The 24259-nt window shown below is 42.5% G+C and overlaps 1 protein-coding gene across 18 annotated transcripts in view; it reads right to left on the bottom strand.

Moving 5' to 3' along the window:
* The window catches only part of AKAP13 (A-kinase anchoring protein 13), a 203298-nt gene that overhangs the window by 37318 nt on the left and 141721 nt on the right, over positions 1-24259 (bottom strand). For 11 of the 18 annotated variants that reach the window (XM_033070335.1, XM_033070334.1, XM_033070332.1 and 8 more), the window contains 7 exons: positions 20532-20613; positions 16874-17010; positions 10156-10502; positions 7058-7111; positions 3704-3766; positions 1190-1367; positions 518-626 (listed from right to left, as the gene is read on the bottom strand). In XM_033070335.1, coding sequence (XP_032926226.1) covers positions 518-626; positions 1190-1367; positions 3704-3766; positions 7058-7111; positions 10156-10502; positions 16874-17010; positions 20532-20613 — 970 coding nt within the window. The remainder of the gene's footprint in view (positions 1-517; positions 627-1189; positions 1368-3703; positions 3767-7057; positions 7112-10155; positions 10503-16873; positions 17011-20531; positions 20614-24259) is intronic. The other 7 variants (XM_033070336.1, XM_033070327.1, XM_033070341.1 and 4 more) reach the window with 5 other exon arrangements.

Raw genomic sequence — 24259 nt, forward strand, 5'->3', positions numbered from 1 at the left:
CAATAAATTACACCCAACCGCTCCAAAATATTTAACTCAAAATGAATAGCAACAAACTCCCTCAAGGAGATCAAGACATGGATTCTCAAGTTTCCACATATCAGCTTTAAAAAAATCTAGATGCAGGGAAGTAAAATTTCAAGTGGAATCTACCTGACATCAAAGGAAGAAATTCTGAAAGGTGGAAGGATGCAAAATTAGATCCCTTTTGTTTTTTAGGTAACAAACTCAATAAATCATAGTTTTCATACCAGTAGCCTAATTTAGGAAAAACAAACAAACAACCTGCATAAAGGAAACCTAACAGAAAGAAAACAGCAGGGATACACTGGGAAGAACAAAACCAAACTGAATGAGTTCTGCCTCTCCACCCACAGTTCCATGCAGCAGTGAAACATGAACTTCATGTAATAAAGGAAGCATGAGCAGGCAGTAGCACATTTTGCCTTGGGAAGGTAGCAAGGTATACTCAATTATACAGATGACAGAGTGGATAAGGGAAAACTGGATTACTCACTGTCGAGCACTGGTTTGCTAATTGACATTAGAGACATGGATTTGGTCAGTGGAGATGAAACAGCAGAAGAACAGAAGTTAAATCCTTGTGGCTGTGATGTCTGATGCACCTGCAGAACAGAACAGAACAAAACAGAACCACCCTGAGCATGTCAAGAATGACAGAACCATCCCAGCCCCAGATCCCAGCTCAGGCCTCACCTTTACTGCACCTCTCACTTTGAAACAGTGAAACAGTGCACAGGTGAAATTCAACATTTTGTTTTGTCTTTTAAATGTCAGACAACTAATTATGCAACAAAGGGACTAGGTGTGCTTGATTTTCTTGCAAGACATTACAAAACAGATATTGTTATAACTCTCTGATGGCCAGGGAAATTGCTTTTGTGACTCCAGCTCCTCAGCAGAACTAGACTGTGGTTCAACATGATAAAAAAAATATCTGGTGCTTAGCAGTGTGTTCCCCAAAAATGCCATTCCTCTAAGTAAGAGAAAACACAACAATTGTGTTGCCACAAAGTAGAAAATTTAAAATTGTTGGAGATTCCTCCATGTTAAAGACAGAAGATGTTTAACATTATGTATATGTACATGTAAGGTGGTTGTCAGGCTGTCACTTGGGAAAATGACTTCCAAAATGTTGATGTGGCAGTTCCCAGACATCCAGCTTTACCTGGTGGCTGTAGTCCCTGATTTCTCCTTGCTCGAGCTCCTCAGTGAGCAGGACCAGGGACTGATTGCTGGCAAGTGGACTCCTCCTGAGGTCCTTGGAGCTCAGAGAAGAAGCCTCCAGGTTTGCAGAGGGCTTCTTGTTCTCACCAGAGTCTCCAGCCAGGCCTTCTAGGCTGTAACTAAAGAGAGAGCACAGAGGTCAGATGCTGCCAGGCTCTTAGGGACCAGTGTCTGTCAGCACAGAGCACCTGCACATAAAGCACACAGCAGGCACTCAAGTGTGCAGGCAAATGCAGGTGTTACTCCTCAGCATGTTCCTTTTTCTTCAGAGCAAGTAGCAACATTCTTTGTGCTTCTAATGAGACATAAAGGTTTGTTCATTGCTTGAATAACCATTGAAACTCCTGGTCCATCACCTTTCCTTACTCGTATTTTTACTCTTTTTCAGTAGTGAACAGGAAAATTCAGGAAAAACCCCTTCTAAAGATTTTGGCATTTCCACATATTCTCTTTGCTAGCTTTTTATTAGGCCCTCCCTTGGAATAAAGCCACCCAAATTAAACTACCTTGCACAGCATGGTGCTTTGTCCTGTCCTGGACCAATACCCCTCCCAGCAGCCACATCAGCTGCTGTAACACTCATCTCTGCAGCCACATCCTCTGAATCTATTTTAAATTTTCACACTGCACAGTTTTGGCACTGATAATGTCATTTATTCTGCCAAAGCTGGTTTGTCTTTTTACCTATGCTGTGGTTTTGTTTTTAAATTCAATAAATGTTGTCTCCACCACCCAATCAATTTTATCACCTACTGAGGACGCTGGGTCTTGCCCAGCAGAGTTGGGCAATAACTCAAAACTAAATACTAAACTTTTGCTTGCAGAGCTGAATTTTAGAAATAAAGCATTAGTCCAAACTCTGTAGAGACAGGTGCTGATAGACAAGTGACCTCTACAGAAAAACACAAATACATTCTCCCCTCACAGAAAACACCCCTTCTCTCACATGGGACTATTTAATCTGATATTCTGCTTCTGACCCTCTTGCTTCTCATGCCCAAGCATCAACAAACCTGCTGAAATGCCAGTGTGGGGTCACTGGGTGAAGCTTTACAGACTCCTCTCCCAGGACACAAGCACAGATCCATGGCTAATGTTTGATTTGATCTGATACCCCCTAAGTCCCAGCCCCAGCCTGGATTTATATCCCAACCTGAAGCTAATAATGAAACCTCAGTGGTGAACAAGCTAACATGTAAACACATGAAAAAGAAAACATACTACAGGCTGTACAGATGATTTAAACAACCAGAGGAGCTTTAAATTCAGGTAGACTTGCACAGCAGTGATTAATGTTCTGCAGTCCCTCAGAAGCATTAAAAGGCTCATAAATATGCACCTTGAAAGCAAAAACTGCAATAAACCATGAATAAGATTTAATAGGTTTATAAAACCTTTTTTCATGATAATTAATGAGAAAAAAGGACTGGTTTAAGCATTTATAATTACATCTGTTCTAGGAAGATTGTGACTCATCAATGTGTATCAACAGCAGGCATTTAAAAGTTTACTCTAACACCTGCAGGTAGAAATCAGTCCCATTTCTACTGATTATTTAGGACAGAAGAATATCTCTTTTTTATATTCCAAGGTGGCAACAACAATGCTACACAGTAGAGAAAAAAAAATAAATCATGTACTTGTGACAAAACTAGCTAAAACCTGCAAATATTAGCCCATAAAATATTTATTAGTGATACTGGTCTGTAATTTGCTGACTGGCATATATACACCAAACATAATTAATCTGCACCAGGAAGGGCAGGTTTACTTCTCAATATCTGCTCTTCAGAAAAAGAGTTGTAATAGTTCTACCCACAATGAGCAAAAACTGCCAGAGAAAAGCTATAAAGCCATAGAATCTGGGGGACTGACTGGCTTCCAAACAATGCTGGGTAAAGATGTGACCTGCAAACATCAGTCTCAGTGCTGGGACTTTCTACAGAAGATGCAAACTTTAAGAGCCTGGGAAATTTTCATCTGTGGTGATCAGATTGGTTTTTTCACAGAAGGTTTTACACGATTAGTCTCTTTGAAGACAAGCCTAGGTCTTTCAATTTCCAGAGCAAGTCTGTGTGAACTTAGATCCTTTATGAGACTGATGTGGTACAGACTGGTGCTGAATCATATTTAATCTCAGTTTGACTCTCTTGCTGTCACAATTATCATTCTGATCACTGCTGCGGAAAAAACCACGGCTTGAAGTCATCACAGAGCAGCTCAACCCAACAGTGCAGCTTCTTTAATGCCAGGGGCCAGTGGAAAGCAGCCACCACCTCCACCTGCAGCCCAGTTCTGAGATCCACTCCCAAGAGTGATTGCTGAAAAAGCAGACCAAGCAAACAAACACGTGCAGGCTTCAGCCAGAGCAGCAGGGGAGGAGGAGATGCACAAGAAGCTGACGACAGGGTGTGTGCAGGGCTCTTGTGCTGCTGCACATTTATTCATACCATACCTTCTACAAGTAAAGTCAGGACCCATGGCAATGTACTGTACGCCTGAGGGACACCAGCTCAAACTGGGAACAGCAAAAGAGGCAAAGAAAGGAAAAGGGCAGTGATTATCTGATTGTTATGGAACATGGGGAACGTTAAAAGACTCTCACTCTCACATATCTTAAAAAAAAACAAACAACAAACTCAGAAGTAGCACACGTCTGGTTGCCCAAACACACACAGTGCCCTGAGGTTACCACTGAACAGGGAGCAGGACAGCCCATGCTTCCCCCAAACCAACCCCATCATCAGAGTATACAATGTACTGGAAAAAGCACTCCTTGTGGGGAGAGAGGTTTTTGGGAAAAACAAGGCTAAAACATACCAAAGCCAATTTGTAAATAATCACACACAGTCATTGTGTTAGTAATGATTAATATTTTCCTGGTAACTCTCATCCTCAAATCAGGAAAAGAATCCCTTATAGATACTTCATAGTGTAAGTCCCCTCCACAGAAATATTAACAATCTCAGGCTATGCTTGGAAAAATAAAGAGAAAGGCACATTCTGAAATGTTGCACAGCCAGTCAGTGGAAGAGGCTGGACCAAAACAACAGGCTAATCTTACTATTAACTTGGGATTAAATCAAGAGTGCTTCTAACTGAAAAACCTTTCAGCTTCCATTCCCTGAAAGAGTCCCAAAGTTGCATCATGAAAGACATAAGAAATGCAAATACAGAATGCAAATATTTTGGTTATTATTTTAGACTGCTTTTGTTATTTTTTCCATTAGCTCATGGCCCAATTGCAGGTTTTGCAGAAACAGAGAAATCCATCTCCTTGTCAGCTATGATATTTATATGATCCTTAAATCCCAAAAAAGCTGTTCAGGAAGCATACTTTGTCTGAGGGGAATTTTGCATAAGCACAAGTCCTACTCCCAGGTGCTGGTCTGAGCTCCATGAAAGGAGGGGACATGGCCAGAGCACACTCTGCCCCATGACAAGAGCCTATGAAAAGGGCAGAAGGAATTTAAGACCTTCCAGGACAAGGAATTGGGAATGCCAGAAGCCTCTGAGGGCACAGATGAAGATTTAAACCCACTGAATGCATCATGTCATGGCAAGTCCTCATATCGTTTCCACACACACTGCAACACTGGAAACGTTCTGGAAGGGTTTGACAATTGGAAACATTCTGGAAGAGTGTTCAATGGTGGAGTTCAGATAGCTGCTGTCTGTTTTATAAAGGATGTTAACTGGGTGAGGATACACCCAAAGCTTTGCACCCAAAACCCCCCAGGTGTCCTTCACCAGTAGCTCTCAGCACAGTACTATAAACATTCTTCATGAAAATATTCCTTCCATAACATGCCAATATTTACCATCCTCACCTAATTCAACCACAATGGCAGATGTTTAAGTATTATTGGGGATGGCAGGGACTGAATACTTGTCTGAGTCCTGGCCACAGGACTCCATCACACACAGTCTGCACTCCCAGGCCTGGGTCACTCAGACCTGCCAGTGGCAACTGAGAAAGTGTCCCAAGGAAGGTGCCACACATGACTCCAGGCATCTGCTTGTGCAAGAGCACTGAGCTTGCTGGATCCTTTGAGATATGCTTATGGCACCTTGCTTTCCAAAGTCACTCATTTTGGCGTGGTCCCTTTTCAATCAAAGGAAAGAAGATTATCATTAAAGAAATCATGAAATGTTTACAGTAGACTTTAAAACGTGCCTCTATTCCTGACCATGCCATGTCATAATGATGATCCCAAATGCTAAAACTGCAGGGGAGGGAAGTAGAAAAGTAGGAGGGAAGAAGAGGAGCCCTACATATGTAGGAGGAAGCTGGAAGTGTTAAGACCTCCAAGAAGGAAGGAAGGAGATCTGTTGGCAAAGGCTGTGGAAAGCACTCTTGCAGAATCACAGTCCTGCAGGGGAGCCACCCACAGCCTGTTGGCAACACCATAAAATCCTAAAAAGATCAATGCAGAGCATGCAAAACTCCTTTACAGAGGACAGCTTGGGGAGGAGGAGGAGCTTTTATCTACATCAGCCTTGTGGGAGAGCATGAACTGCTGGAATCAGCTTCAGGCTCCTGCTCTACAGGTGGGGTTAGAGAGGATCATTCCAAAATGGTTCAGAAACCAGAAAAAGTGAGAAAGTGTTTATGAAAGGATTCTCACACATTTCAGACATGATCAGGTATTCTAGACATTTTCTACATGTAAGCTCAGTGTTTCAGGGTATTTTGACTCTAAATACTAACACAGATCCTTACAGAGGAGGAGCCTTAAGAGACTGCTGATAAAAAGAAATTCATTTGCATGACAGGCACTGCACTGCTCCCTGCAGTGATGCAAATGAAGTGGCTTCTTAGAAGTAAAAAAGCATGATCTTTCTTGTGTCTTTTTAAAAAGATTCTATTTTAAGAGTGTTCTTTTGAACTGCACAGCACTGCTAGGGTTCATTGAGCTGATGCATGGTGAGGCACAGTGATTTTTTTGGTCATAGCATCATGGTAACATTCTTTTCACAGTGGGAATGTGGTAGTTTGTTTACACACACATCATCCCATCCATATTTCAAGTGAAGTGAAATCCCAAGTTACCCTGGCACAGGAGGGGAGGTAGCAGCTATGGGAGGTGAGACAAGGATGAACCACTGAAGGGCAGAAGTTCAACTTCTCTTTTTTATTTAGCCTAAAATGTCTAAGTGTGGACAGTCCACATCTGTGTGTCAAAAATTAAGTATTCTATTTTATATATTAAAAGCCAATGCAAAGACTACATGAGTGGAGTTGTGTATCTGTGGGATGGATGAGAGTCTGAAAGTTTGTTATAGAGAGGAAAAACACATGGAAGTAAGGAGAAAAACACACCTTATTTTCTATTTTTTAGGAAGATGGTTATAAAAACCATCAAAAGAGCAAAATTGAAGCCATTTAATTCAACCAGCTGCAGATCTGCAGAGTGTTCTCCAGCTCTGAGATTGTGTCTGAGTCATCCCCTCCCACAGCTGTCCCTCTTGCAAGTCTTGCCAGGAGTCTCTGATGTGCTTTAAATCCGAATCACACAATGCTCCCAGGTAAACCAACTCCAAATCTTACACATGGCAAAGGCCAACAAAACCATGTCTGAGATTTCTCTTCATTATTAACATCATGTCCTGGAGAAAACAGCTCAGGCACGTGCTCTGTGGGGCACAAAAGCTGCCCTAGGTCAGACTGGAGAGAGAAAGCAGCCAGGTGGGATGCACAGCTCTAATGCCAACACTTCCAGAGGCACTGCAGGTTTACTAACATGAGAGGATGGAGTTAGTAGACATTCAAACACAAAACAGTTAGTCACATTAGTTGGCTTTGTACCTTCTCCTATGAATGGGAGGCTTCTTTATACCATCCCCCAGAATTCGCATTGAACTGAAAATGAATCATGGAGAATGGTCAGCAGCTTGAATGAAAAAAATTAATTAACAAATGGCAGCTAAAGGATTAATATCCCCAACAAACAGACAGAGGGAATGGACATCCAGGGAAAACACAAAATGAAATACGAAAGGAAGTGATGAGTGTCTGTGTTTCTCCTCTCCTCCTCAAATAAATCTGGGGTTTGGTTGGTTTTATATTGCACAGAAAGAAGGCTGCACAGGTATTGTCCGTGTTGCAACTCTGCTGCTGCCAAAGCCAGGCCAGTTTAAAGTTTAGATAAGGCCAAACTCTTTGACAGAAGCTGTTAGCAACAGTGATTAACACCAGCTCTAGTTTTGCAGTGCTTGATCCATCAGTGAAACACGGAGGGGTTTCTTTCCCCAGAAAATGCCCCTCTCTGGATGTTTAGCACACACTGCAGCATTGCTGAAAGACAGGCATTTCAAATCTGCTCCCAATGCCTGGAGTGAACTGAAGGATGAACATCCTTCTGTGCAGCCTTGCTGGTTTGCTTCGTGTTTTTAACAGCACAAGGTAGACACGAGGATTATCTGTGAAATGCATTTGAGGAAAGATGAGAAGCAAAGGGGAACTGAGTGTTTTTTCACATTCATTTAAGATTTTTTTTTTCGCGATCTTTTCTGTGAGCAAACTTTTACACTCATCCCTCTTAAAAGGAGAAAACACTTAACAGTGGAAAATATCAAATTTTACAAAGGGCTGATTTTTGGTTTTTTCTGTAGTTTTTTTTGAGTCCAGTATCAGCACCTCTATCCAAGCTTGACTTAGCTATCTTTGTCATCAAGGTTAGGACTGTTTTTGGCGTGGATGGGGGCTGGAAGTCGTTGCTGGGGCAGGAAGCACCTCTCAGAGCTCAGCTGATGTGCACTCTGTCACCCCATTCCTCTTCCTGGCTGCACAGCCCAGTTCTGATCCTTGGGCTGGTGTTGGTGACAATTACACTTTATTTTGTTTTTTTTATTTGGAGGGGAGAGAGCACAAAGGGGTGGGAGCAGCACAGACCCAGCCCATCAGCAGGACAAACCTCAGCCAAGGCTTGTGCTCAGTGTTACTGCACTTGGAAGGTTTGCAAAAGTCAAGTTGCAATAAGGACTTTTCCCCTTCAACTGGAAAAGCATCTACTGCATGTGAAATAAATGAATAAGCAAACACTCCGAATTTAACTGATTTGAGTGAAAGTCACTTGTTTGCACTTCACTTCCTCAGTATTTGTTGTTTCTCACTTAGCAACGAGAGGCTCAACATCACAACAGCCACATAAGAAAAGAACAAAGAAAAGAACAAAACGACACAGCAAATAATCCAAATTCCTTTCTAAAAGAAGCATAAAAACAAACATGAATCTAATCAGCACCACAGACCCACCCAGCTTTTCTTTTTTAATTACCCAACATGACAGCTATCCTTATGTAGCTGCAGCTGTGAGAACATATGAGAAGAATTACTGTTCCTTTAACTCAAATTTTCTTACATTTACAATGAATGCATTTTCCCATATCAGAAACAGCCTCCAAAGTGTGATGCAGGAGAATTTAACCCCATCTGTTCAGTGTTGGCAGTGATTGCCAGCTATGCAGTTTATTACCCTTAGAAATCCTTATGCCCTACACTTAAAAATAAATCTCCTCAAATCAGTTTATGAGCTTATGGACTCATTCTGTCATAAACCTGCAGGTGTGCTAACTCTTTAGTTGCTTTTAAAAATTGAAAGGCATTACTTAACTCACTTACATATTACCTGGGGACCAGGAATGAAGTCCAAAAAAGGTGTCAGTGTTAAACAACAAAAACAACAACAATTTTTCACTGTATGTCACTTAGAGGATCCTAAATGGTTTTCAATATTGACTTTAAAACCTCAAGGGCCTACAGTATTCCTTTAGTGATGCCCACAGCTGCTGTGTGTAAAGGATGCATACATTCCTGATGGGAGGCTGCTGCCTCTCCCTGGATTATCCAAAGGGGTCAGTAACCATTTCCAGGAACCCATTGTGAGTGGCCAGTTTTAATTTAATGCCATCCACCCCACAGGCAATGGCTGTGTTTCTGTTAACAGCAGAATGTTTGCCATGAGACACAAGGGGCAACCAGAGAGTGGCACTGCCCTGCACACCTGGGCTCGCTGTCTGTGTGAGCTGCAGGGAGGATATGGCACCCTGACCCTGCTGAAGCCATTCCTGCTCTGAGAGCATTAAAGCACATTACAAACACTGGCCAAACCCCCACTAGGCTCACAATACACAGGGTTTGGCCCCAAGCACCCCACAGCCCAAATGCTGAACAGTGCAGGGCATGGCAGGGAACCTCGCACCTATTACTACTTTTTGGTGTGCATCTTCCTTTATTTCATTTTCTTCCCCACTGAAATGGGGGACTGAGCAACTTTCTTCCCACAGTCGCTTGGGCAGCAGCATGGACAAACTCACATGGTTTGTACACCTCTCCCTCCTGTACCTTCTGAAAGAAGAGATGGGAAAAGTTCTCTTCTGAATCCTCCTGAACAACACCATGCACATTGGTGATGAGTTAGGTGGAACTTACTGTTCATGAGAGACTGAGGTGGAAGCTCTGTGAAACAGAATTCTTCTCACCATTATGAAGAGCTTCCACAGAATTTTTTTAAACCTTGGTGCCTGTGTTATCTCTTAATACAATCAGAGCAATAATGATCATGTTTATTCTGTGGTCAGTGAGATTTAACACTCCAATAATTCCTTTGTACAGAAAGGGGTGGTGACAGTTCTAATGGAAGACCTGTCCCAAGGTAATTCCATTTACTCTGGAAAGCTCAAGCACACTGTAGGTATTAAGTACTTTAATCCTGAAAGCTAATTTAAGAAAAACCAAACAAACACACATTAGGAGATTGCCTTAACCTCTTCAAATGAAAAAGAAACAACCAAAAGTGACGTGTTTGCTTCTGATAAACTCTTCAGTTTTACCATGCCAGCTGTAAAGCTCAGATAATTATGCACGAGTGGGTGCAGAGTAAATCAAAGCAGCTCTTCACTCACCTCCTCTGATTGATCTCTGCCTCGTTGGTGGCGTTCTTGCCCGGCCCCCAGCTGTGCCGCCGGAACGGGGACAGCGGCCGCATGGAGCCGCGCAGGACGGAGGAGGGAGCGGGCACGTCCGTGATGCTGTCCAGCTCCTCTTCCTTCTCCCCTCCCTCTGAGGACACCATGTTGGTGCAGCTGCCATCCAGGCTGAGCCTGTCCTTGGGCTGGGTGAAGCTCCCCGTGGGTGGGAAGGGGAGGGACGTGTCGCTGCCCAGGGATGAGTTCCTCTCCAGGGACATGGTGTCATCTGCAGAGGAGCTGGAGCTGGTGACATCGCACGCAGACTGCTCCTCCTCAGGCTGCTGGGGTGAGAAAAATTAAAAGTATGTTAAAGTAAAATCTCAGACTGGTTTGGGTTGGAAGGGACCTCTAAAGGTGAGCCAGCCTTGCCATGGGCAGGGACATTGTTCACTAGATCGGGCTGTTCACAGACCCATCCAGCCTGGCCCTGAACACTTCCAATGCAGTGAATACATTTAACCTTTTAAATAAATGCAAATATTTTGTATTTCACATGAGCTGAGAGATTTTTTCATGGCATAAGGCAAATTAACCATCATAGAACTGAGAATTTTTGCTCTGGCTTCAAAAGAGGTTGAAATGTTCTGCAGGATGATCTCTTCCACCCCACAAGTCCCTGGCTGCCATCTCACATCCTCTGCCTGCCTTCCTCTCCCCACTTCTGCACTTCATCCTGCAAACCCTGCTCCTCTCACCATTTCTGGCTAAACCTGTTATCAATCAAGCTGCCATAAAACTGCCAAAGGTTTACTGAGAGCAAGTAATGGGGAAGGAGGTTATCACAACTCCTGATGACAAACTCCAGCCTCTCCTGGGGACTGGGATGGGCTCATAGAGCTCAAGGACAATGCACTGTTCCACTGCATCAGGCAACACAAAAGGAGAATTATTCAGTAGCAGAAAACAGACAGAAAAAAAAAAAAAGCTTAATTCCCCAACTCCATTTAGCAGAAAGATAATACCAGGGTTTGCAGCATTTTTCAAATCCAACTGTCATAGAAAAATACTGTTCTGCAGGAACAGCCACCCTGTATTAGAGATTTTGAGTCATACTGTAATTTTTGGGTTTAGTTTGCTTCAAAAGCAGTATGTAGAAGCCAAACTGGCTCTCTCTGGCCAAAGGCCACATGCTGACCATACAGCCCCAGAAGAGCCCTCATTCCCTGTGGTCACAAGCACCTCCCTGACATCACCTCCAGTCTGAAATGGTGTTTGCCCCAAGGGACTGACATGGGAAGTTTCAATTTATCCTCCTGCAGAGCCCTGTGCTGTATCATTTAAAATAACAGCAGGCAGAGTGTTCTGTCAGGCCATACACAACAGAGCATTCAGCAAAGCCCTGGTGGTTAATTGTCCTCACACAGTGGGCTCAGGGGGCTGGGCAGCAGCTGAGTGCTCCAGGGGCTGCAGGCTGTCAGCAAGCATTTGGCAGAAAACAACTGGAGACAAAATCCTGTTCTTGGAAGGGAAAGATGGGCATCAGACCCCATGGAGGGAGGGATGAGCAGAAGCAGTCCTAAACAGTCCAGAGACTTTTGCTTTTCTGTGTTTTATTTGATAGGCACACATTATAATTTATAAGCTTTTTTTAAATTTAACTGAAGAAAAAGAAATTGAGATACTAAAAAAAAATATTTGACTCGAATATTTCACTATTCAGAGAGAAGCTCAGTTTCAAGCTTAGCTATTTTTTATTCTTAGTTCAGTTTAACAGGTACACAATAATGTTCCTGAGATGGTTTAACTAAATGCTGCCACACTGCTTCCCTTCTCACATCTATCAAAGGGAAACAGTGGGGGAAAAAAAAAAAGACAGCATCCACAGCACAACACCAAAGTACAAGAACGTTTTGAACACTAAGCATTAAAAACCACACTAAAAATACATCCCTCCAAAAACATTCACTTCATCTTAAAGTATGTCCAATATTAATAGTGGCTTTCAGAAAAGTATGTTCTGTAAACAAGTAAACTTTTGGATTTGATAGATTTAAATAGGAAGCTGAGGTTTGAAGAAAAGCGAACTGAAATGGAAGCCCTGTGAAATTTCAGCAGTATTCAAGATAATCTGATACATGTGTGAGTCATGATGAGAGCTTACTGAATTGCTTAAACACAGGCAAATCAAGTAGTCATTATGTGGATAACACTCCTACAGTGGAGGAAACAGTCTGCCACTTTTCTAAGACAGGAAAATACTGCCAGGCATTAGATCAGACTGGATGGGGCTTTGGAGGAACCTGGTCTAGTGGGAGGTGTCTGTGCCCATGGCAGGGGGGTGGAACAAAATGAGCTTTAATGTCCCTTCCAACCCAAACCATTCTGGGATTCTGGGACTGGGGCAGCAGAGCAGGAGAGGAGAGGACTGACTTCACCCCATCAGCTGTGCCATGTATGGGACAGTTTGGAAACTTTCAATTTGGATGCAAATCTAGAAACAATAGTGCAGAACACCAAATTATACAGGGAGGAATTAAGAGTCAAAAGAGGAGTTTTTATTTCCCAGATGAGAATACTGCTGCAGTTTGAAATGCAGAACAAAACCCACTTCCCTAACTAGGAAGATTTAGGGCCTTTATCACAGAATGCAGTTCAAGGAAATGTCTGAAAAAAGGGAACTACATTTGGTCCATTTTAACTTTTACCTTGAGCATTCGACAGCACACAATAAACAATTCCCTTGAACTTGTGGCCCACGCTGATTCTTCTAAAAATATTCTGCCGTCATTTCAATGATTTTTTTTTTTTTTTTTTGAAACAAAGGAAAACAGTTAATATGAAAGATGATTCTGTCTGAAAAATGTCAAGTGTGGCTGACACATCTAAAACATCTATACTGTAGTCACCACTGAAGAAAATTAGCTATCTGGCCAGTAAATATGCATTGCTCTTTAATCCTATTTGAGTAAGAAAATACCATGTTTGCAGAACAGAATGGGCTCTTTTCTTACAGGAAAAAGGAAACAGTAAAGAAATACTCATTTTCTTCATGTTAGGCTTGCTGGATTGCACCTTAATGAACTCAGGACTTAACTGTGACCATAAACCTTGTGGCCAAAAAGAACCTTTACAGATGTTTGCAGTGGGCATTTTCTTTGCCCTCAATATTTGCTGAGAACTTCTAAGAAAACATAAGATAAGGTGTAAAAGTGAGTATTCTGAGAAAAGACACATGTCCTTTTCTAAGAATAGGGAATGACAGAAATCACTGGGATGGTGGGGGTATAAAATAACTTCTTAAACTAAATCCCTCCATGGCAGGAGGTCTTGATAAGGGGAATTAAAACATTCTCTCAATCATGATGACAACATGCAAAGTGCTGAGTCACAAACTTTCTCTGTCCCCTGACCTTTAAAGACATTAAAGGTGTTAGAGTGTTTTAAAAAAGAAGATGAAAGAAATTAAACCTTGTAATCCTGAAGTTTATTTGGAATACCATTCCACTAGATGGCTTGATATATAATGCAGCAGAGAAATTTTTTCTTTGGATTTGCCTATGGCTCCAGGTTCCCTAAAATTAACTTCAACAGTGGTCTTCTATTAATTCTTTATCATAACTTTTACAATTTGGAGTGGAGGTAAAAGCTTTTCCCTTCAAATTTTTATTCCTCTGGGTTTGTTTTTTTCTGCACAGCTGTTGGGGCTTTTTTGTTTGCCTTTTATTTTTTTTTAAGAGATACAACAACTCTGAGAAAATAAATGCAAAACATTTATGTATTTGTGTATTTCCTCTGAGCCAACCAAAACAAAGGCAGAAATTAAACAAAAGTCAAGATACTGAATTGCAACCCTTCCTTTGGCAATGATCTGTGGGTTCCTGACTCCCTTCATGTGAATCATTTCCCAAGAGGCACATTAAAAAGCTTCCCAGTAATGCTGGACTTCGGTGGCTGGTTGAAAGTTAAGATGAGCAAAGCGTATGGGCTCCACCCCAGGATGTTGCCAGATGATTGTGAGAAATGACCTTATGCAGCATTAATCATTCAAGAGGAGGATGCTGCAAAGCCTGCCCAGATGGCTGTCTGGGACAGAGAGGGAAAAGCAGGATGATGAGGACATGGGAATGAAGTGCTGACGCAAAAAAAAAAAAAAAAAAAAAATTGCTGAAGCCATAGACTTGGAAGTAACTTCTGCATCTCACTGACAGACTGTAAAGTCTGAAAAAAAGGGCAGGTTTTAGTGTTAAAGCTCCCAGAACCTGACAGCTCATGCTCCACAGCTCAGCACTCTCTTTCAGAGAGAGAAAGAAATGAAGCAAGCACAGGAGAAGGGAAGGAGAGGGGAGAGGAGCAAACACCAAACACCAGGGACAGGGAAAGGCACCTGTGACACCACAGACCCCAATTCCTCATGGTCCTGGGACACAACCAGGGCTCTCAGGCTATGAATTTCCAGTGATGTCTAAGGAAGCAGCACAAAGACCCTGGACAGACAGCAACTTGTTCTTCCTACCTTTATTTTAATGCATTATTTAATGCATTATGCAGTTAACAAAGGAGTTATTTTTACAATAAAATAAAAGAAAACAACTCCAGTAGACAGAAGTTCAACTCTTGCTCCACAGAAAAGTGAAACAAGAACAGAACTTGTAATAACAATAATCACCATGACACTGAAATGTTTGAGATCCTCTTTTTGTTCATAAACATATTCTGTCTCTTCCCAATTTGATACAGAAACTGTACTCTTTCATAGGTTTATAAATAATCAACTACAGCCAAGACAAGCATCTTACAAGATTTTTTTGACACAAGATTACAGCCACTACTTATTTTGATGGTCATTAAGAATGTCTATAATTTGCATTTCTACCACCTGGATTCAGTACTGTAAAACCAAAAAAGATTTAATTAAGGAACAAATCTGCAACACTAACTTAGTTTTTCTGGTACTTTAGAAATAACTTTAACTGTAGAAAAAATACTCAGAGAAAGGAGACAATGAATCAAATTGGTCAGGAAAACAAAAATAAAGCAACTGAGGTTGAGATTAGCTTTGAATAACTTCCTAAACTCAACTCAGGAACTTTTTGAAGCCATTTGAAGACAAAGTCTGCAACTCACTGCATAATGAGAACAATGCAAAGGCTGCTAAATTAAGAAATTCCCTTTTTATAAAGAAAATAATTCCTGCCTCTGCCCTCTCTCCACTGGCAATTGAAGATTTGTGTTCCCCACCACCTCCTCCCTTTGCTATGGCATCCCTGCTACACTGCACTGCCTATTCTGGTTACATTTTAATCTTTCCTTCTCATATTTGAAGAAGGAAACTTTCCACATAAGAAAGGGGAAAAGCTAAAATTCTGTATAATATAAAATTTGCTGTGTTCCACTGAACTCTTCTTTCACACTTTCCCATTTAAGCATTAAATCAGGCTCAAGTGGCAGCTGGCTGTCACAATCCTGTCACTGTACACAAGGGAACTGAGACAGCCTGCTCAGCCACACAGCCTTGTACTCTGACAGTGCAGGTCCTTTTGACAGTAGGATGGGGAAGGGTGAGGCTGGTGAGCTCTGTGCCCTACCAGGATGACTTTACTGTTCATTTATAGCACATGAGATCACTTAGCCTGGGCTGTGGTGTTTCCCATCCTGCTGGGAAATGTTCACCACCATCTGATTTGATTTCAGCAAACAGAACTCTGTTGCTTTCAATACATTTCTCAGAAAGCCAGTGTGAAAGCTACTCTGAGAGTAAAGTTTTTCAGAGTAGGAGCTGTGCCTGCTCAAACCTGTGAGCTGCAGCTGAACCAGAGTGGGATTTCATGGAGACCACAGTGATGGCTGCTTTAATCACATCCCTTTTGATTCTACATCATTATATTATTTCTGGGTGCTTTTTCATCATCTGCTTATGCCACGAAGAATCCAAATTACCAGCAAGACGAGTCTTCAAGAGCAATAACCTAACGACCCCCTGAATAAATTCAGGCTGCTCTGGCGTAGATGCAAAAGACTGATGCCAAAGGGAGGCATCCTCAGCTCAGGAGGCCAGCTCTGTCTCTCAGGTCTCTCCCACTCCTCCTCAGCAACACAAAGGGCACAGGGATGACTAAGGTTAGCAATGACTTCTGTTGTTGATTTTAAGCAAACTTGAAAACACTTTCATTCTACTTGCACGCAAACAGGCATTAGATGTACGTCACCTAGGCAACAAAACTATTGCCTGGAATTGGCCTGAAGTATTTAGAATGAGTGTTTCCTTCCTATGACACTGAATTCACAGAAAAACACAGGTTCCTCTGAGAATTACAGCATATAAATCTGAAGGTGTCAGCACAGAGGTCACAGTTTGCTGGAGAAAAGCTCTTTGTTACACGAGTTAAAGATGGATTTCATATCGTCTGTGCAATCCCTAATGCCCTTGCAAGAAAATCCACCTTTTCAACTGCTCCTCTGGTGCCTGATTTACTCTTGGACAGACAAAATTACTTCCATTTTTTTAACCATTGGGGGCTACACAGCTTTTGGAATTCTGCTGCAAGTAAATACATCCCTCATGTTGCAGCATCCGAGGAGGAGACCGGATCCTTCCCATCTACTCGGTTCCAGGATAATCACTTCCAGGTTTCCAATTCACCAAGATGATCTGTGTGTGCTGTATGGGTTTATCAGAGGCTTTTTTAACCATATCTCAACAAGGCTTTCTTACCTTCCCAAAGACAAGGTCTTCCATCCCATCACCAGTCAAGGGGAAGAGGTCAGACTCACTCCCAGACTCTCTTTTCAGACCACCCTGTGACGAGGCACAGACGCTGCTCAGCCCATCCTCCAAGAAGTTCTCACATTCTGCAGGAGCAAAGCACAAAGAGTCACAACCTGAGGCTTTCTGTAGCATCCACACAGCAGACTCACATTCCCTCAAGGAATTCCAGGATTGAAAACACACAGCTTTACAAATAAAGCTTTATAAATTTGTTCACCTCCCAAAAACTGCCTGTGAATTCTCAAATGATTTATTCCAGAGTTTAAAACTCCTTTTTAAGTGCATCATTGAAGTACATGGTGCAAACTGAAACTCTGTATGAACAGCTGTAAACACTTGTAGTTTGAGGTGCTGATAAATACATCACATATGAGGTATCCCATACAGTGCATAATGGGATTGCAACAGCTGCAAAATTAGATTCATATTCAATGAATATAAAAATATAACTTGTCAATATTTGCCTTCATTCTCAAAGAATCAATTCTCTCTAAATGCCAAGGGCATATTTGAACAATTATTTAATTTCTTCTTCTACACTTCTTACTGAAAAAAGAGTGTGTGTGAATTTCATGACAAGCTTTACTTTTTCAGGATTCAAAAATTAAGTGATTTTTTAAAAAATTCTTTCGTAACTCCCGACATTGAAATACAAGCATAGTGCATCTCTTTTTTTCTCAAATGTTTCCAGCTGTTTGCAGTGAGTTAATCAGAAGTACAAAACTGGACTGCAGCCCTTGCAAAAGTCCTCTTTCCAAAATATTTAACAGGAAAAGTCTGTACATACTTTATTTGTACACTCTTCAGGCAAAAGTATTAATGACAACTTTGTAAAAATTGAACACTCAAATTTCCAAGCTCAAAATATTGTCTAATTATTAGTTTGTTTGATTTTTTTTTTAAAGAAAGGTGCTATTTTGGACCTCCTCTAACTAAATAGATCCAAAATGTGCTCAGCTCTCTGGAGAAGAGCCAGGGCAATAAAATATTAGTTGACTCTTAAATTATACCCCATCAGCTCCATCCTTGGTGATATCAAGCTTAAACATCAGTGAAAGGATGACAGGTTTGGGTAGCTTAAGGTCACCTCTTTGCCTTCCCCATCCTTAATCTGTGCCTGACAGCAGCTATGGAGTACCCCCAGCCACATCCTAACTGATGGGAGTGACTGCTCTTCTGGAGAAAATAACATTTCTCTGATAGTGGTGGGGCTGTCCCCATTCAGGGCAGGGGCAGTCGAAGTCAGTCGGAAACCCCATTACCCCATAGAGGAATTTCCATGCTGTGGAGAATTGGAAAAGCACTTATTGGATGCTGCAGCTGCTCCTGTTCCCCTTTCAGTAAACCTGGAAAATCTGAACTGCTTTTCCATCACCGAGGGGGAGAAGGGAGGGGAGAGACGAAGGGGGGATGAAGGGAAAGAAGAGACGGAGCGGCTGTGAGGCCACGGGCCAGGTGCTGCTCCTCCAGCTGGCAGCCAGCACAGCATGTCCACAGCCCAGACTGAAAAACAAAGGGGCTCCAGCCACGTTCCACTGGAAAATCAGTGGGGACAGCTCAGATGTGCTGAGGGATGGATACCTCACCCTGAGGAGAAAGCACGAGAGGCAGCGAAGCCTCCAGGGGCAGAGGAGATGAGGAAGAAGGAAAAAGGATGAGGAGCAGAATGATGGGGACCCCTCCACACACCTCAGCGCTTTTGTGCTGAGAAACTCATTCCCAAGCCCTCTCTTCCCTACACTCTCCTTCATTTTTGGTTGGAGGTGTGAATATTTTCTCCATTTTCTCCCTCCCCTTGTCTCAGTTGGCAGGTTTTGTTTTGAATTGCACAGGCGCTGCGCAAAGCTAGGCTCTGTGTCTCACACCCCTGGCAACACTTCTGTGCAAAATATAAAGGCAAAAAAAATACAGAGAAAAAAGCCCTAGGTAGAACACTTCCAAGCAATTTCTTCTGTACATTTTCCAAATTCTTGTGTCCTCCAAGCCAGGACTGAACCCTTCAATTCCATGCTGATAACTACGTATCTGCTACACTCTTCTGCACGTCTAATTTCAAAAGCAGTGACAGAAAATGAGAAGCTCCAATTTCTGGAGTTACCTTCTAAGAGAGTTTATCAAGTATTGTATTTTTAAGTTAGCCACATTGACAGGTTGTGGTTTTATTGCTATTAAGTTTTGCCAGATTTTTCTTGCCCTGTCTACCCAGCCCAGCACCACAGAGCAGCAGGATGCCTGTGCAGTAACAATATTATTTCTAGAAAGGCCAGAACCTGCATAACCTGAGATCCTTCTGCTGCTTCAGTCCATCTGGAGAACACATTTACTTAAAAACCTATCTCTTTAAGTGTGTGTTACAGACATGTATTACTATAATTTTTAATATAAATCTGTATATACAGCTGCCTAATTACATAATTAATATTATATTTCTAGAGTGTAATATTGCATTAGATAATTAATAGGTGTGCAACTGATAGTGATCCACAGGAATATATGATTATATATTTGGCAAGTCAAATGAGTCCATGTAGTTTTGCAGACAAATGCTTTGCAGTAACTATTGCCTGAAGCATAAAAATGCTGTACCAAGATAGAAAGGATTCACAGATACAATTAGTAAAGAAGAGACATGGCAATACCACAGGTTCTCTTGCAAAAACACTCTCAAAACAGCTATTGCTGTTAATGACTCTTTTATAAAGGGCAGTATTTTTGAAAAAGCACTTATTTAACTTCAATGTGAGCTAAAACTTCTATTTAGGAAAAATCCCTAAGGTCACTAACCCACACTATCCCCTCTTAGCCTACAGTCTCAAAGACTGAGTTTAAATTTCACATTGATACTCATTTTCTTTCAAGAAGACTGAAGGAGATTTGGGTGAGACCACTGCTCCTAAGGACAGTAGGGCAAGAAGCCTCCTCTCCATGAGCAGCCTAAGCAAAGTCCCTATTCAGGGCCCTGATAAATTACTCTATTTGTTTTAAACATGCATAATCCAGTGAAAGGAAATGCTTTTTTTCTTATCTTGGACAACAACCCTTCTTTGAAGCTTGCCCAGACTAGATTTTCTGTCCCAGTGGAAGAGCCAGCAAGCACCAGCCAGCACACAGGGCTGGGATGGGAGCTTGGCACAGCCAGTGGGCAGGGTGTGGGAACAATGGCTCTGAACAGCCTTTGTGCTTCCTGAGCCTGGAATCATGGCAACTTTCGGGGGGTGGGGAAGTAAAAATCTCAAGCCACTGATTTGGGTCTAAATATGGGTTTAGGAGTTCAAATTATCGTATTATCCTTTTAGCTAGAAACCATGCCTGCCCCCTGCAACATCTTCCAAGTTTATTTAGGAAAATAAAAAGGGGGAAAATCAAAATACTGAAGCACTTGAAATGCAGTTATTTGAGATGGTGACACACCACACAGCTCCCTGCTAGTCAAGTGCTGCAGCCATGTGCTAACAATGACTCACAGCACAGTCATTACACAGTTTCTTTAATTTATGTGTTTTCCCCATCCAGACCAGGATGTTAAAAAGAGGGAGAAGAGGAGGGCTAGAGAAGGTGAGGAGGAAGGCTGCTGGTGTGGAGCAGCCCTCAGCACAAAGCTCACCTGGAGAGTCCCGCGTGCGCTTGCGCTCCAGCAGGGAGGGGTCGGGACATGGCTCCAGCGGGCACCAGCTCTCACGGTTTATCTGGAAAACACAGCACAGCACATCACAGAAAGGCCACTCTCACCAGCAGCCCCGTTATTCTCTTCTCCAATACCCCTCTGCAGCAACCAGCAGATACAGAGTTATGGCTTAATTTTTTCCCCAATAATAAAAATGTCAAAAGTAACTTACCATTATAGTCTTTTTTGCATCACTAAACAAACCATTAGAATATGCCAAAACCCTTTAATTCTCCATGGAAAGTTTGATCTGAAGGTGGCTCCTGCTCAAGGAAGGAGTTCAGAGGGAGGATGAGTCAGTGTTTAAGCTACTAGTGGAGGACTGGATAACCTTGGCTTCAAGTTCCACCTCCATTTGTAGCGGGACTGTAGGAAAATACCCTTCTGCTTTATGCCTCAGTTCACTACCTACAGAATAGAAATTCCTTACCACCCATATTGCTGTACAGATAATTAGCTCAGAGATAGCAAAGTGCTCTGGTGATGTGGAATGGAGGGCTTGGGAAGCGCCCAGGTCATGGTGAGAACCAGAAGCACTTTGGGCTTGCATTAACTGAAATGATGATGATAGAAACGCCCATTTTAACACTAAGACACATCACATGGTTTATTTCAACATCAGCCCTTATCACCTCACTCCGCCCTTCACCCTTTCCATGACTCCCAGTCTTTCAGCAAGGATGACTGATCTGTTCTCAGCCTCCTCCTCCCTCTGCCTGTGCTTTCATCTTCCTCACTCGGGTTGTGTTGTCCAACATTTTGACTCAGAAGTCTGCTGGACTATCCACAAGCCTTGGCTCATCCAACATTCACTTCCCATCATTTTTGTCTGCAGCTGGCAGACTCTGGAAGCCCCTTTGCTCTCTCTGCCATTTCTTTGAGCCAAACGCCTTTACTTACTGTCAAATGCATGCAAATCTCACCTGTCCCACACCACAAAACCCAGAAGTTATTTCCCCTCCTGACCTGCCTCGACACACAGGATCTCCCATGTTAAGCTGTAGCTAAAAGAAAGCTACTGAAACAGATAACTTAGCCTGATTTTATATGTCAAGTGTTTCTCCTACCCGCTGTCTGGCTTTTCTTTTATCTCCTGAAATAATTTCCTTTCCTCCCTTTCAAATAGTGAATTTTTACTATTTACTTTCTGCATCTGACCTATGTTCAAATCTCCTCCATGACCCTGCTCTACTTTTGCAGCCCTCTGCTGTACTCCCAGCCCCTCAATGTTCTCCTTTCTCCTATGTTATGAAATGCACTGCTCTTGCCTTCTGATTATTTATTTTTTTAAAATAAATTAAAACCAAGCCTCTCCTACCCTTGACCTGACGTGCTGCTTTGACTAATGACCCACGTCCTTGTTTCCTCTCTCACTGAGATCATGGAATGTGTTACTGCAGTCCTTGGCTGGCTGGTCCCCGCTCTGGCTGCGTCCCCTGCCCGTCACCCCAGGGGCTCCTGCCAGCACCTCTGCTCTCCTCCTGCTCTGCACACCACACAGGCAACCCTGCACTCCCCCAGACCTGGCAGCCACTTGCTACAGCACATTTTTCTTGCTCAGGTTTTGTCCTCCTCCATACTTGCGCGATGACAAAACGGGGTTGGGAGGGCCTTTGACAGGTCAGCTAGTCCCTGAGCCAAGTTCGGCTCAATTATCATCTGACAGCTCCTAATCCAGCGTGCCCTTAAAATCCCCCAGTGGAGAGGATGCCATGACCTTCCCCAGTCAGCAGCTCTTGCTGACAGAGACTGGGAAGGAACAGAGAAGTTCTGAGAGGGGAAAAACGAGCAGGAGTCTCCCAGGAGAGGTGAAGGAGATGTTGAGCTCTACCGAGCCAGGTCTCAGTGCATGTCCCACCTGGATGTCTCTCCCACCTCCATGGAACCTTGCAGACTATTTTTCTTAAGGATGATGTACACTTTGTAGCATTTACTCCCTGACTGCATTGTACAGATATTCACCCAAGACCCCATCACACCTCTTTATGTACACACATCTGAGATCCCAGTGTTCCTGCCCCTCTGCTCCACACGCACCTGTATATCCATTTCCTCCCTTTTACACACAATACATCTGTATTAAATGAGAGGCAGTGAGGAAGAGAGAAGCAGTCTTCAGTCTGAGAAAGGATTTGCAAGCAAAACTGCAAAACAATATTTTTTTTGCTTTCCCAAGTGACACAAGCATGTTGCATTATAACTGTTGCATGGACAGGGGGTCACATTCTGATTCTCTGAACAGAAGACACTCCCTGTTCTCAGCAAGGCTGTGTGGTATCTAACCTTAGCATCTAAACTTAACCACAGAATTTATTCTTTATTTAGTCTTAAAAGAGCCGCAAAGTCAATAAATACCACTTTATGACTGTAAAGTCAATAAATATCATGCTATTACTCTTTTCTCTCTAGACAAAGCAGAATAAATTTGCACCACAGTTTCCTGTGTCTTATTAAAGGCAAAGCTACAGGTTGAGGCTGAACTCACATAGAAGCACAAAAGTGCTCAAGTCCACACAAATGAAGGAATGATCCATTTCAGATGCAAAACCAAATTGTGTCTCCTTCTGACTGACTTGTACCTCCCTCCTTCCTCCTCAAGAAGAGTCTCACCTTTCTTAATTTTAAACAAATCACCGTGAAATTCAAAGGAACAACTGATTTATACTGATGTCCACTACTGGAAATCAGTAATTAAACATCCCATTCAGTAATTAGCAGTAAGAAAGCAAAATAGGAAGAGGTTCAAGCTGTATGTTGAATAAGCCATATTAGGCTGAATTACCATTATATATTTTCCTTTAATAGAACCAATTGAGTCATTCACTGAAAATGCATTATAGACATTGGCATTTTTTCAAAAAATATTTGAGCATTTTTCCCATTTCCCAGCCAGCTCTCTCCTCAGCCCTGTGGCTTTGCCAAGTATTGAAAACGTCTGCTTTTCTCTATTAAAAAAAGTAATGAGAAAGTAACATTGAGGTTTAAGGTGCTCGTGTTGCTTCAGATATACTTAATTATGTACAAAATAAAACATTAGAAACTAAATATTTATCTCAGTAGCCCTAATTCAGGAAAAATAATAATCACCATCAAAACAAAAACAAAGGAAACCACTACTATATACAAATATTCCCCAGGCCAAAACGAGCCCAGACAGGCTTTGAGGGAGGTTTACTGCATAGTCTCAGGGAACTGGGTGGTCCATAGATACTCAAAACACAAACCCCACCATCCACAGCCCAACACTGAGCACTGGCATCCCTCCTCAACCTGAATTCTGCTTGTGTTTACTCAGGATTAGTGACTACAGGTACAGACAGCAAGGGCTGGAGAGGAAATTATCTCTGTAAAAGCATCTGAACATCAGGAGCTGGAGAATGCACCAGAATGGAGAAATTTGAAATGAGCTTGACTTGGGATTTCGCAGACACGTGTGCCTTGCATGTGAGACAATTCCTCCCTTTTCCCTGCAGTCTCTTGCTTTGCTGAGAGAAGCCCAAGGACAGGACCACAGGCTGGTGGCCACAGAAGATGATAAAAGCCCCACACTTTCCTGCTTGCCCACACTGATTACAGCTCACTGACCCCAGGCATCCCAAGTCTCTGCGGCGGGAGCAGAGGATGCAGTGCTGTTCCAGTGGCAGAGGGAATCTGAAACAGCCTCTGGG

Source organism: Catharus ustulatus, chromosome 12 (genome assembly GCF_009819885.2).
Source record: "Catharus ustulatus isolate bCatUst1 chromosome 12, bCatUst1.pri.v2, whole genome shotgun sequence".
Lineage (NCBI taxonomy): Eukaryota > Metazoa > Chordata > Aves > Passeriformes > Turdidae > Catharus > Catharus ustulatus.